At 44.2% G+C, this 14,398-nt stretch overlaps 1 protein-coding gene across 6 annotated transcripts in view; it reads left to right on the top strand.

Annotated features, from left to right (window-relative positions):
• Positions 1 to 13,717, top strand: part of DAB1 (DAB adaptor protein 1) — a 784,414-nt gene extending 770,697 nt beyond the window's left edge. For 5 of the 6 annotated variants that reach the window (XM_032839738.1, XM_032839734.1, XM_032839739.1 and 2 more), the window contains 3 exons: positions 1,525 to 1,652; positions 2,020 to 2,130; positions 13,490 to 13,717. In XM_032839738.1, the coding sequence (XP_032695629.1) occupies positions 1,525 to 1,652; positions 2,020 to 2,115 (224 nt within the window). In that variant the 3' untranslated portion in view covers positions 2,116 to 2,130; positions 13,490 to 13,717. The remainder of the gene's footprint in view (positions 1 to 1,524; positions 1,653 to 2,019; positions 2,131 to 13,489) is intronic. The other variant, XM_032839737.1, reaches the window with a different exon arrangement.
• The last annotated feature ends 681 nt before the right edge of the window (positions 13,718 to 14,398 follow it).

Genomic DNA, 14,398 nt, shown 5'->3' with positions numbered 1-14,398 from the left:
GATTATACAGATATCCTAGAAAAAACTTCTAAAGGCTAAAACACTTGCATAAATGAACCCCTAATTATACTTCTGATTGATTTCATCTGATAGGTAGGACCAGTACAACCTCTCTCAGATTGGCAGCTCAGCCCGGGTTCTCAGCCTTCAGGAAGCAATAAGCCACTTCAAACCCAATTTGAAATCCGGTTACGTTAACACTTATTCAACAGCTGTCAAGCACTGAGGTGTTCTCATACTGCTTATCTCACTTAAACCCACTAGTATGAGTCTGTTCCATAGCCCTCTCACAAAACAAAACAGACTTCCTTTTATCCATGAGCATCACCTTCAGAATGTTTTGAGCGGAGCAAAGGCCAATGTCAAGTAGAAGTAGCGCTCACAGCTGGCTGGACAGTGTAGACACAGCTCTGTTAAATCTCAGCACACCTGTTCCATGGCTCTGTTGGCCCTGAAAAAGCCCCTTCACCTCTCAGAGATGCAGTTTCTTCATCAGGAAAGAATAGGTCCAACACCATTTTGCCATATTTGCATTAGAGAATGCAGTGAATACAAAATGCCAAGCAAATAGCATCGTTCTTCTAAATATAGATCCATCAAGGCAAAAGATACTCACCAAGTTTGATAATCACTTGCTGTCTGATAAGCAGCCAGATTTTGGAAATTCTGAGCAATGATGGCAGGGGAGGGGGCCTTATCAGTGCCATTCGAAATTTAGCTACTAAATCAAGCCTCACCACCTCCTCACTTGGGGCTGAGCCAGTGACTGGCGTTTTCAGAGCCAAATTAGAAATTATTGAACGAAGAATAGCTTCAAATGGCATATTTGTTATAACCTCTGGGCCAAATGAGAGGAGGAACATGTGGGAAGGCTAGGACAGAAGACTCATGTCCTTATGGAGTGAGGCATAAAGCTGCCAGCGGCTCCTCCCATTTTCCCACGTCACGGAGGCACTCTTCATTCAACACATGTTCAACGCATGCCTACCATGTGTAAGGATACGGGGCCTGCCTCAACCAGTCACCAACTACAGGGCCTCGAGCAATTTCACAACCTCACTTCCCTGAGCTGTGAAACTGAAATCACTCTTACCTCAAAGAGGCTTTTTGCGGGTCAGAGATACCATCCGTAAAATGTCTGATGGCAACTGAAGGTGTTCAAAACGTGCATCCCTATCCTCTGATCTGTTTATTCAAATATTTATATGAATAGATTTTCTGAGCTCGTCAGTCTGGGGCAGGGGTCCAAGATGGCATCTGTAACAAGTTCCCGGAGGTACTCGTGCTGCCCATCCAAGGGCCATTCCTAGAGAACCACCACCTGCCCCAACCGTGTGCACCCACTCCTTCCCATCAAGTGTCTGACAGGACGAGATCAATATGTACAGGGGAGATGTTCGGCATAGAAAGCAGAGTGCCGGACTTGACTTGATCATAACCAGATCCCCGAGGTCTCGGTGGGAGGTACTCAGGTGCAGCCAGACACCTAACGATGTTCCCTCTTTGTGCCTGGTCTCTGTGTAGCTCCAACCCCAGCCCCTCGACAGAGCTCTCCATCCAAATCATCTGCGTCCCATGCTAGCGATCCCACCACGGATGACATCTTTGAAGAGGGCTTTGAAAGTCCCAGCAAGAGTGAAGGGCAAGAAGCTGTAAGTGGCCGGTCTGTTCTTTCTGGGTCTGCTTTTCCTTAAAATTAAAACCTCTGTATGTGAAATGGACAGTGGCCCAGGAAACCCGCATAAGAAAGAATGCTGGCTCAGTCCCTCAGGTTCTAAATGGGGCCCTAGGGGGCGTTTTTTTTTTTTGAAGATCAAATGAGCAGCTGAAAAACGTTGTCCTTTCGTGAGTCGCTCAGCACGGCCCTGCATGGGTGGGTGTGGCGTCCTCCAACTGCTGTTGCTGCCTCCTTTTAAAATAACTGATTATATGTATGCATGAAATTATGCCCAGCTGTCTTCTGCTTTCCGTTGTTGAAAAGACCAAAAAAAAAAAAAGTGTTATCTTCTTGTGTTCTAGCCTGATGGATCACAGGCCTCATCCAACAGTGATCCATTTGGGGAGCCCAGTGGGGAGCCCAGTGGTGATAATATAAGTCCGCAGGCCGGTAGCTAGATAGCACAGGTCTGGGTAGGTATCTGTTCTTTTTATCTACTTCACCCTTAAGCTCTCTGCTTTCCCCTGGCTTGTCCCTCCATTTCCGAAGTCACCTCCCCGATGTTCGCTCCGTCTCTCCTTGCCTGAGCCCATCCCTGATGTTCGCACTATCTCTCCTTGCCTGCTGTTTGCCATCTTGTGTTTCCTCATGGATGCATGACCTTTGACATATACTGCTAGGTAGGGGTAGGGGTGAGGAGTGGGGAATGGTCATATTCTTTTATTAATGATACGTGCTGAGTGGATGGTGGTGATAGAATGAGGCACAGTCCTCATTCCTCAACATGGATTCAGTTTCAGAAAGCATCAGCCTTCCAAGATGGACACGGTCCCCCCACCCCGATTCCCTTCTCACTGGGGTGTGATCCAGATGCTTTCATCTTTTAAGCAAAGCGTCACCGCATTTGCCTACACTCCACAGATCTAAAGAGGTCACCAACCAAACATCCCAAGAAGCAAAACCAAGCAGTGCTTGAAATTAGATGGCTAGAGATGTACGATCACGGTAGCCCAGGCACCCCCCTCACCCTTCCTAACGTAAAAGGGAAATTCAGAGCTCAAAGACGTGTAGCATTTGCTTGAGGCTCTGCTGTTTGCACCTGTGCTGCAGCGTATGGCTCGCCCCCGAACCACTTCAGATCCCATCACCAGCTACTTTGAAAGAAGTGTACTCACATACACTAGAAGTGGCTTTTGGCACTCGAATTTCAATACCTCTGATTTGATCAAAAGAAAGAGGAGCTGATGAAGCAAACCTTCTCGGGAGACAGAAGTACACCTCGTTCCCCAGGCATGATTCCGGAGGTCACTCCTTGACAAATGTGTTCAATTTTCAGATACTTTCCTTGTTTTCCATAAATGTGTAGGACTGCAAGGCTCTACCCACAGAGCTCCCCTTCTTTAGTCCTGAACAGCGTGGTCAGAGCCATTAAAATGGTAAATAGTTTTCACGATTCACAAATGGATTCTGAGTCTGCCTCGAAATCATTCTCAGTTCACGTGGAAGTTATTTTGACAGTTCCTGAAAGCTAATACAGTGTTTGGAAAGTGTATTTTGCTAATAGATTTTATGATTAAAGAACTTAACATACTGTATATTTTGCCACGTTTTCTATCAGTACAACAGCATATAATAACACATCATGCCATGCAAAGCCACATACAACCCCTCTAAAAATTCTGTCTTGCAAAGCTATTTGGGAAGCTGGTGAATTAAAGACAAAGTCAATGTTCCCGAAAAGAGAAGAGCTGGGGATTATGGGTGGACACCTTAGAAAGATTCCCCAAGAGGTTTTCTACCCCTTGTGTATGTTTTATTTCACGTGCTCAACCTTGTCTTGAAAAATCTGATGAATGAACTAGAGGCGACAAGAGCCATTCATCAGTATAACGGCTAACATCATCCTAAAATTGAAGCTCTTCTAGAAAACAAAGAGGACTTACACCATTTGCAGATCAATGTATCAGTTGTCTTCATGAGCCTGTTCAGCTGGAGACAAACAAGCCGAACTCTTTCTTGGGGCCTCAGGCTGTCCCGTGGCGGAGTTGTAAATGGACGGACCATGGGACAGTAGAAGAGCTCAGAATTTGGAACTTGGATCCAAATTCCAATTTGCCCAGGAAATCTTGGATTTCCTGGAACTTGGATCCAAACTCCAATTTTCCTAGGAAATCTTGGGCAAGAACCATAATTTCTTTTGAGTCTTGGTTTCTTCACCTGCTAGAAGAGGCTTATATCATCTGCTAGGTTAGCAGAGATAGTGATTCAGTCTCTAAGAGGGAGACACACACTCAGCCCTCAGCTCAAAACTCAGCTTAAAAATCTGGGCGCTGGAGGGAAACTGAGTTTAGAATTGTAAACCCTAATGAGATTTCATAGTAATTGTCTATCTTATTTTTGAAAATAAGGATAAAAACAGTGTCCTCCTCAGAGGATTATTGTTTGGACAAAATGAGGTGAGCACAACATCTGGCACATAGAAAGCCCCCAACAGATCGTAGCTGTCATCAGCCCTAGCATCACCGTCATCATCCTACATGCTCAATACATGTTCCCCAGTACCTTAGATTTTATATATTTTGCCTTGATATGGAATGCATTATACCATAAGGACCCAGGCCATTGGCTGGGAGGTTTTGCTCTGTATTTCCTATCTTCAGATAATTAATTTGCAATATGCCTGCAGATAGAGATGGCATCTCCATGTAGAGATGCCAGAAGGCTGCTGGATTTTATCTGGAGGTCATTTTCAATATGCCTTAAAACAGTTTCAGAGGGAAAAAAAAAGTAGGAAAAGAAAATTTTGATAACTAAGCTCTCTAATCAGAATGATGCCCATGAGGGTCTCACAGACCACCTCTCCGTTACAAAAAATGACCAGTCTCCAGTTGACTTATAAGTCACAGTCAATAGCTCCCACCCCAAAAGGGCTGGACTGTAATCTACAATGAAACAATTTTCTCCCTTTGAACACTTAACTTAGCAATATCACGATTTCCTCTCAAGAATCCCATGCCAACAGGCTGATGCCAGCCTCGCAGACATATCCCCAAAGACCCCCCCCCACCCATCCACCCCAAGGGAATTCCAAATGAGCCTCCCTGGGCCCTTCTATCCCTAGCAACCCAAGCCACATTTGACCCTCCCGCCTCTGTCACACTCATCCACCCAACCAGGAATCTCCTGACTGCAATCCCTTAGTACCTTTCCAGACATTTGAAGAAGGGATACCATGCAGGGAAAGCCACATCCATGGCTCTCTTTTCCCCTTTGTCTTCATACGGCTGGAAAGCAGGAGTCTTGTTCTTATCACCCTTGCATTTTATCCCAGCTGCTTTTTATTAGAAATACCCACACAATGCTTAGTAGGTAGGGGGGGACATCTATTGATAAGTGAAAGCCATCTCACACCACAGCAAGAGGGAACAAACAGACTCCGTCTTCACTGGTGGAAGCTTCAGGACCAATCTCACACAGCATTTCTATTTTTGCAATAAAGGGAAATATCTTCAATTATTTTGTTTTCTCCCCCCTACCCTCCCGTCTGGGAGAATCATGTGTCTTTGAAAGACTGGGTCAGCAGGGGCAGGAAAAAAGAACCAAAATAATATTGTAATGGCTGGTGTGGGAATGGCAGGTAATTTATACTCCACTGACGTGTTGCTGGAGCAATTTTAAGGGCGAAATGTTAGCTTTTTGAGGAGATGAAAGAAAAATGAAAACATTTATTTGGTTAAATGGCTAAGTAAATAAACTGCCTATCAGACTTGCCCAGCTGTCAAGTCAAAGTAGCATCTGTAACAATGGGGAATTGTTTGGTCTGTCTCCCTTAGTAACAATGGATATTGCCATAAATAATATGTCGCTGTCATGTTTTTAATACCGATCTTCGTAGCGGGAACCCAAGACATGGGAAATATTACCTGATGGATTTCTGGTGTTCGAGGGAAAAGAAGGCTGAACTTCAGATGCCTTAGGAGGAAGAATCTACAAAAACAAAAACAAAATCTTTTTTAAAAAGAGGAAAAAAATGCGCAGAGTCGGGGACTTAGGTCTGGATTATGGTTTTAAAGTAGGTAACCTTAGGCAAGCATGTAACCCCTTTATACCCTGGTCCCTCACATGGATGCATGTGGATAATTAATAATAACCGCTCCTTCCCCAGGCTGTTCCAGAATCAGAAATCATGAATATGAAAGTGCTTTATAAGCTTTGAAAGCAGAATACATGTATTTGGAATTATTGTTGCTATTTCAGTTTTAAATAGAATGAAGGAACAGAGCCTTAAATCAGAGAACCGCAAATAAAACAAACAAACCAACCAAAAAAAAAAAAAAAAAAAAACAGAAAATAATCTGTCCATCTCTTATACATAGTGCTCAGAGCCAAGTCCAAACCAAAGTGTTGGGATTCGTGCAGTCAGGGGATAGGAAGGGTCCAGCTGAGGGCCTGGTCAGCCAGGACGGTGAGGTGGGCTTGGTGCCCAGAAATATTTAAAAGATGAAATCAAGAGAAGGTTAAGTCTGAAGGGAAATGGGAAGTGAGGATGAGGACATAACCTAGGATGAGCCCCACCTTCCTGATCTGGGAATCTAGCGGATGCCGAGTCACTGTGTTAAACAGCACAGGACGGCATGCTTGACCAGAGAGAGGGCAGTTTACTTCCGAACTCCAGCTGCACTTGAGATGCCCATGAGATACCCAAGTAGTGATGCAGAAGGCTGCTGGATTTTATCTGGAGGTCAAAGGAGGAAACCAGACTGGGCACAGCAAGCTTTCAATATGGTTTTAAGCCACTAGTGGAGTGGGCACAAGCAGAATATGCTGATCATTTCTCCCAGAGGTCAGCAGACTCTTTGTAACTAATCCATGCCTTGTGGGCCAGGTCTCCGTTGCAATGTATCTACTCCACCGTGAGAGAAAGAAAGCAGGAAAAGATAGTGCGTGAAGGAATGGATGTGGCTCAGTTCCAGTAATACTTAAAATACTTTAATTAATTATTAAAAACAGAGGGCCACCAAAATTAGCTGACCTCTGATTTAGATCCCACTTGCTGTTTCTAGAATCACTCTGCAGAAGACAATCACCATGCCTTTCGTTTACTACCACTAACAAAGTAGATCTTAAAATTCCTAGCATGTTTATAACACTTTTGATAAACATCACCTAATTCAATCCTCCAGGGAACCCACTTAAGTATTTTTATCATTCCCATTTCACAGATAGGACAGGTGAGGTGGAGAGGTTAATGGCTTGCTGAAATCATAAGATTCACTCATAATGGGGCTAGGATTTGAATCTACGCCCAGATTAAATAACTCAAGAGCTCTCATCCAGAGCAGAATACGGGGGTTTTAGCAGTTTCGCTTCGACTTAACAGCTCTGTGACTTGAGGCAGATGGCTTCATTTCCAACCTTTGGTCTTCTCTTCTGTAAAGCAATTCCCATATGCCCTCCTGGCTGATATTCTCGGGCCTCCTAACCTGCCTGGGTCACCGGCTCAGAGCATGAAAGACCCAATCCGTAAACAAGATCTTCTGCAGCACCCCTCCCCCCAGCTTTCCTTATTCCAACAAAGGACAGGACAGAGGACCGTTCAATATGCTGACTTGATTAGGGTTCCTAGGCATTATTGGCCTGAGACCGAGGGCCCACTCCTGATGACCAGGAGTTTACTTTGGACAGCACCCTTGCTTACAGCAGAGAACTGGTGTCGGCAACCTCAGTGTCTCATCTGCTGTGTGACAGGGTCAAGAAAGATGATGCATGTGTTCAAAGCAAGTAATCAGTGTCCGTCATTGTTGGAGAAATGCAGAATTGATCAGAACATATGCAGGACACCCCCCTCCTGCCCTGGGACTCAGATTCTGCTTCTCTGGATTCACCAAGTGGGTTTCAGCACCGCGAGAGGTCAGGAAGCAGGTGCACTTGGCACTTAAATCCATCCTGTGTTTGAAAGACTTTCCTATCCTGAAAGGCCGACCTTCAGGCCAAAAGTGATCAGAGAGTGTTGTGGGTTTTTGCTTTTCATTTTTATCCAAAGACTCCCAGCACTTGTTAAAATCGTTTATGTCATTTGAGCTCATTTATTACTTGTCACAATCCCTCGAGGTAGATATTACAAGCCCCATTTTACGGATTAAGAAACTGAGGCCCAGAGAAAATTTTTGCCTAAGTTCATGCAGGAAGTTAGGATTGATGGGCTCTTCCCGGCTCTGAGACCCCCGTGTTTTTGATGACTGTCTTCATGTCTTCAGGTAAAACTTTAAGTTCTTTATTTCAGCCTCATGTCAGCTCTCTGGCTGTACCACTGGCTTTTATGTTTGTGAGGACAGGACATGTAAAACCCCACAGAACTGGGCCCCGGTGTTGGGGCTCATGGTTGCCTGGGCAGGGTGTTGCTGAGGGACTCGAGCTTTGGCTCCTGTGTGGCTCCAGCTGGAACCCTGGCTTGGCTAGATGTTGCTCTGCCCCCCAAGCTTAGACGGGCTCGCTCAGCAAGCAGGTTGCATGGCACCCTTTGCTCTCACATCGGAGACCCCCTTTCTCAGCATGCCATGGCTTCTCTCCGCTAAACATTTTTTCATGGGACATATCTTTGATAGCTGTGGCCCAGGTTTCCCAAAACACACATAATAAAATTGAAAGGGCTGCAGAGGACTAAGCTTAATTTAAGTGCCTTTAAAAGGGGGACTCATTATAAGGTGGGATGGGAAACTATTTGCTTCCGCCCATCAACTCAAAAAGGTGGGCCACCTGGATGGGGGAAGTGAGGAAGCACAGAAGTGGGAGACCCTACCCTGGGCTGCTGCTCCCCCCCACGACCCCGTTTCTGATGCAACTTTAAGAAAAACAGCTTTTAAGTCTGGGGCCTCACTTTCTTCCTGCAGGGAAGAAGGGTCAGGCTGAGGGCCCTTCTTGCTCTGATGTTCTACAAGAGGGAGCACATGGTAGTGGAGAGGACAGTGGGCTTAAGGACACCTGGATACGTTTCCCTGAAACTCTAGGAAAGGACAAATCTAATCTGTAGTGGTCAAAACCAGATCAGCGGTTGCTGGTGCCAGAGTGAGAGGTTGACTCAGAAGGACACAGGGAAGGTTCTGGAAGTTCTGTAGCTTGAGTGTGGTGAAGAGGGCCACACGGTGTATATGCTTGTCAAAACTCATCAAACTGTACACTTAAAATGAGAACGTTGTGGTGTATGCAAATCATATCTCAATGAAACCGATTTTAAAATGAGAATAGGAAAAGTCATAGAAATGGAAGGTAAATCAGAGTTTCCCGGGGGTTGGGGCTGTGGGGGAATGGGAAGATACTGCTTAATGAATACAGTCTGGGGTGATGAAAGTGTTGTCCAACATTGCAAACATAATTAATGGCACTGGATTGGACACTTAAAAGTGATTAAAATGGCAAATGCTATGCTGTATATATTATACTACAATAAAAAAGAAAGCTAAAAAAGAAAAAAAAAAAAAAACCCGGTTACATCCAGCTCTGCACTGTGCAGGCTGAGTGACCTTGGGCAAGTCCCCAAGCTTGGAAGAGGCCTGCTTCTTTGCTCTAAGTAGAGATAGGAATATCCAGTGTATAGTCTCCATGTGACACCCAAGTGAGATCTTGTATGTGAGATAAAAATGACCTGACAGACTGCCAGTTCTTCTGTAAATAGAAGCTTTTATTACCCTAATTCTGTGATTTTACACGGCTCCTGCACATGAGACCATAATTCATACTGGAAATAATCTGCAAACATGTGGAAGTCTCTTATCCACAGAGCGGTACAACCAGTTTGTTTAGATTAACTCCACATTCTTTCTGCACCATGTCCCTGGGTACCCCAGCGCCATTATTACACTTCCTAACGGAGCCCAGGGGCAGGAGCTCTTAGGTGCTGTGAAAGAGAAGCCACCTTTAGGGGATCGTCAGGCCTGAAACCGTCTTCTGCAAAGGAAGGATAAAACCACATACCCATTATGGACATTGGGGAGGGTATGTGCTATGGCGAGTGCTGTGAAGTGTGTAAGCCTGAGGATTCACAGACCTGTACCCCTGGGGTTCATAATACGTTATATGTTAATAAAAATAATTTTTTAAAAACTATTAAAATTTAAACAAGAAAAACATATACCCAGGCAAAAAGGAACTCACCTTTCTGTAGAAGGCTCTGGGCTAGATAATAGATATATTTTTTCTTCTTCAATCCTTACCACAGCTCTGAAAGAGAGGATAGCCTCATTTTACTAGGGAAGAATCTGGAACTTAGAGGAGTTAAGTAACCTACACAGAGTCCCTCAGTCCTAGACTCCTTCACTGCCCTGTATAGACCTCTGTCTGCACTGCATCCTCTGATCTTCAAGTACGTTCCACACAGTGAGCTCCACCATGCCCCAGTTCTGAGTGAGAACACAGTGGCCCACATCACCTGCAGAGTCCAGGAAGCCTTTATATAGGAGCTGGGTCTGAAAGTTGAACTCCCGTTGCAGTACAAAGGGAGTCCCCCAAGGCATAAGGAACTGCCTGAACAGAGTCTCAGAGCCAGGACATTCCTGTCATGTGAGGTGACCGGAAGGTGGGGCATAGGAGAGAGAAAGGAAGCCGATGATGCTGGCCATGTTGGAAAGTATCCCTGTTGTGTACCATCCCAAGGGGGTTGCATTTTCCTTGGGGTAATAAGGAGTCAGGATGGTTGTTTTTGAGAAGGAGAATGGCATGACCAAATCCATTTCAAAAAGATCATTCTGCCAGAGGCATAAAGACATTGAAGAAAAAAAGAAGGAAAAAAAAAAAAAACATGATTTAGGTGACTGAAGGTTGAGCTTTGATTCACGCTCTAGAAGGGGCATTTATTAGCTCTAATGGATGATAAGATGAATGGGACTCATGTGCCCAGCTAAGGAGATTTGACTTTACCCTTTGGGTGATGGTGAGCCTCTGAAGGATTTGAAGGAGGCCAGAGATGTGGTCAAAGCTGCCAGAAGAAAGCGAAAAATATCAACAGGGTGCTGTGTTAATGTATGATTCCATTTAGGCTTTTGGAATATTGAAAATAGCCTGAAGACCCCATCATGACCTTGCCAGAAGCCTGGTCAGAAATTTCTGGATCCAATGATTTCTTACTCCCCTCCAGCTCTGACAGTCTAAGATTCTGTAACAGGGAAGGTAAAGCTATTGCCAAAACATATAATGCATCACGGTGTCAGACTTTGGGATTATCTGCTGCTTGGGGTTTTCCACACCACTGCTCCCCTTCATTAGTGGGGATAATTGAGAGTTGACTACAGTCCTTACTGCTATTGTGATGGGTATTTGAAGCTGAATTCCGGCAAGCAGGAGATGTGTGAATATTTATCTCAGCTGCAGAAAGTTAATGCAGTGTGGCATTAATTACCCTGTCTGAGCCTGCTGTCTTCTTCTGTTTTTAGGTGTCATTCTCAGTTGAATAAATTAGTTTCCAGAATTAGAAGAGAGCAAACTGTAGGGTGAGATCAAGACAGCCTGACTTCTTAGGGTATCCAAAAAGAAGAGTGGGCTGAGCAGTTCTACCCAAGAAAGATAAAGACACATCCTCTAGCCTGGTGCAGGCAGACCACATTTCTATTCCCCTGAACTTGTACTTGACATCACTACTCTACCTTGGCTCCACCCAGCCCCACCTGCAGAACACAAATACACAGTATCACGGTGGGCATTGGCCTTGAAACAGGGATTTGAAACATTTCAAGGCATTGGCAGGGGTCAAGTGTATAATAACTTGCTATAGATTTTGCTAGATTAGATTTTGAGAGAAAAAAGGCAAACTGCAGTGTATTTAGGACAAAGTGATCAGAACAGTGAAGAAAGTAGAAACTATCATAGTCATTCGTGAATCCAACCAGCCTTCATTGAGCACCTATTATACTAGGGCAACATATGTGGACAAGCAGAAGGGCCTGCCAAGCAGTAACGCAGAGGTGGGATATGGAATAATGGGCTTCCATATTTTCTGTCATCTGGCATTTGGGTGAAGGATTACACATACTTTTTACATTCTCAAGAGTAGTATGAAGTGTCACGGGTGGAAAGCTTGGAGGAACAAATCAGTGTTCTGGGTAGTCTGTTCTGTTACAGAATAAGGGGCCTCAAAGGATAGGAAGATGCTTTTCCCTGGAAGAATTGTCATGATGTGGTCCAGGAGAGGTCATCTTGGATTGGATGGCAGGAGTCTTGGATTCTATCCATGACATGGTTTCTAAGTAACCTTTGGCTCTAGAGAAACAAAAACTCCTTTCTCTAGGCTTTACATTCTTCATCTGTAAAAGGATGGATCTGGACAAAATTATCTCCTAGTCCATTCCTACTTTATAGTAAAAGCAAGCAGTATGATCTATTAAATGCATGAAGTGCAGCAGATGACCTTGCGATCACACCCCTTCTCAGATCTTCAGTTGTTATCTGCAAAATGAGACAGATAGAATAAAAGCCACTCCCAGGACCATTAGGCAGATAAAATAAGACACGAGGGTGCTTTGTGAACTCCAAGCACTCTGCAACACTACAGACCCGATGATCGGTCTTTCCTTTTATGTGACAGTTGTCATAATAGACTAGAAAAAGCACTGGGCCCCACTTTCAGATCTCATGTCCCAAACTCACGAGCTGTAGGACCGTGAAAAAATTACTTAACTTCTCTGTATGTGATTTCCCATTTGCAAAGGAGATAAAGCATCTGTTTGCTATGGCTGCTGTGATGAGTTAAAAAGACAATGTACTTGAAGATAGCTAGCATGGTGCCAGATACATGGTCAGGGCTCCCAGAATCTCAGTTCAATCTGATGATTCAAGAAAATAGGCAAATAGAAAGGATCTATACTCACATGGCAAGACGCAGGCCAATAGAGAAGCATGACAGAATGAAGACGTCACCGTGTCCATTTAATTCTGGCACAAATATCCAAGAGTTACAGCAACATGTCGGTTTGAAAGAAGGGCCTATGTATGCTTAAGACCAGAGTCCTGATCTGATCTGCTTGGACAGCACATCTTGGGCCATTTCAACATGAAGAAGTCTGAAGTAATTCCAGCAGGGCTGAACACCATTTCCCATCTCCCTTTGGACTGAGGGTTTGCTTTATTCTGTACTGGTGAAAGTCCTGGTGTCTGTCTCAGGACAGCCAGTTCCACAGGTACAAGCAAATGATGGGCCAACCCTGAAGTGGGAGATTGGTTGGAAACCAGTCCAGGAAGCTCTTAACTAAGAGCTAACATCCTAATTGCTGTTTCTCTCACTCCAGAGTGTGCCCCGTCCTCACTGCTTGTGGAAACCAAAGAGCCGTTTGAAATCGAATTTCTGCGGTTTCAAGTAGACATTCATAAAGCTATGTTGGAGAAATGTGCACTTGACTCAGGATGATTGTTACCATTTTCTGAAGACCTCTTACCGCCAAGCACTGTGCTAGATGTTTTACATATATTATCTCTAATTCTCCCAAGAACCCCATAGGAAGAACAATATTTTCCCATTTAATGGTTGGGAAAACTGAGGCCTAGAAAGGCCAAGTATCCTACCCACACTGCTTGCCCAGTTCTCTCGGGTATACCATGCTTTTTTCCCTCACTGGGAAACCAGTCTCAGTTTGAAAACCAAAGCAAAACTGGGTGAGTAGTTATTCTTGATGATTAAAACAAGTTGCCAGAACGACATGCATCATGATCAAATAATCTGAAAATTACCTAAGGTCATCCATCATAAACTGTCATCTTTCTGTTCTTATCCCAAACCCTCCTTCCTTCGCTGTCTCAGAAAATCCTATCTGGAAAAGAGTGGGTCTCATTTTGTCCCTCTGTCCCCAGGAGCTGGAGCCTCTCTATGCGCGGATCAACAGACCTAAGAAGTAGCATCGAGGTGAGCTCACGGCCGGTGCTTCAAGACTGGCATGGACATCAGCATCGCGACAGGCTCTCTTGTATTCTTCCACCTCACCTCATCTCACGACGAAATTCATGATTGCCCAATGGGACTCATTTGGAAGAGGGAACTAAGAGTTTTTGGCAACCAATGGCAGATAACTATGGCAGCACGAAAAAAAAATCAGAAAAGTATAAAAAAATTATACCCAACATTCAATCACAAATCAAGCAAATCATGCTTACCCGACAAATATTCTGAGCTCTTTTAGTGTGGGTTTAAGATGACCCAGTATGCAAAATCATAATTCTCTTTTTATTTCTTGACCTGTTGACCACTGTAAAGACATCAAGTGTGGAGTGACAGGCCTCAGAGAGTGACAACGGGGTTGGCACTGACTTCTTTTAGACAAAAGCAAGAGGTCCTCCGTGACTACAGTCTCCTCATCCATATGCCTTTTGACATATGACGATGTCTTTTCATCACAGGGCCTGGTCTGCCATTTATCCCCCTCTCCTTTGTCATGTTTGAAAAATTAATGGGTGTAAAAATTTTTGTATTGCTTTTGACTTTTTTTTAGTTATGGTGAGGAAATCTAACTGGAAAAGAAAAGCCTCATATGAGATGAATTTACTTGAAAATCACAAGACAAATAAGTGGTTATTTATGATCAAGAATGTTGCCAAAACAACCCTTTAGCTATTCCGCATCCTGGCGAAGAGAGACAGCTTTCTGTTGGAACCTTCATTCTGTGAGTAGGAAAGGACATTGGATCCCATTGATGAGAAGGATGGAAAACGCATCTGATTTTCTCAGAAGCTCTAAACTCTAAGTACCATAAAATGATATTTTTT

The sequence above is a fragment of the Lontra canadensis genome, unplaced genomic scaffold (genome assembly GCF_010015895.1).
Source record: "Lontra canadensis isolate GAN:19392208 unplaced genomic scaffold, GSC_riverotter_1.0 scaffold109, whole genome shotgun sequence".
Taxonomy (NCBI): Eukaryota; Metazoa; Chordata; class Mammalia; order Carnivora; family Mustelidae; genus Lontra; species Lontra canadensis.
The sequence above is the reverse complement of the archived record's forward strand: the minus strand, read 5'-3'. Positions and strand labels throughout refer to the sequence as shown.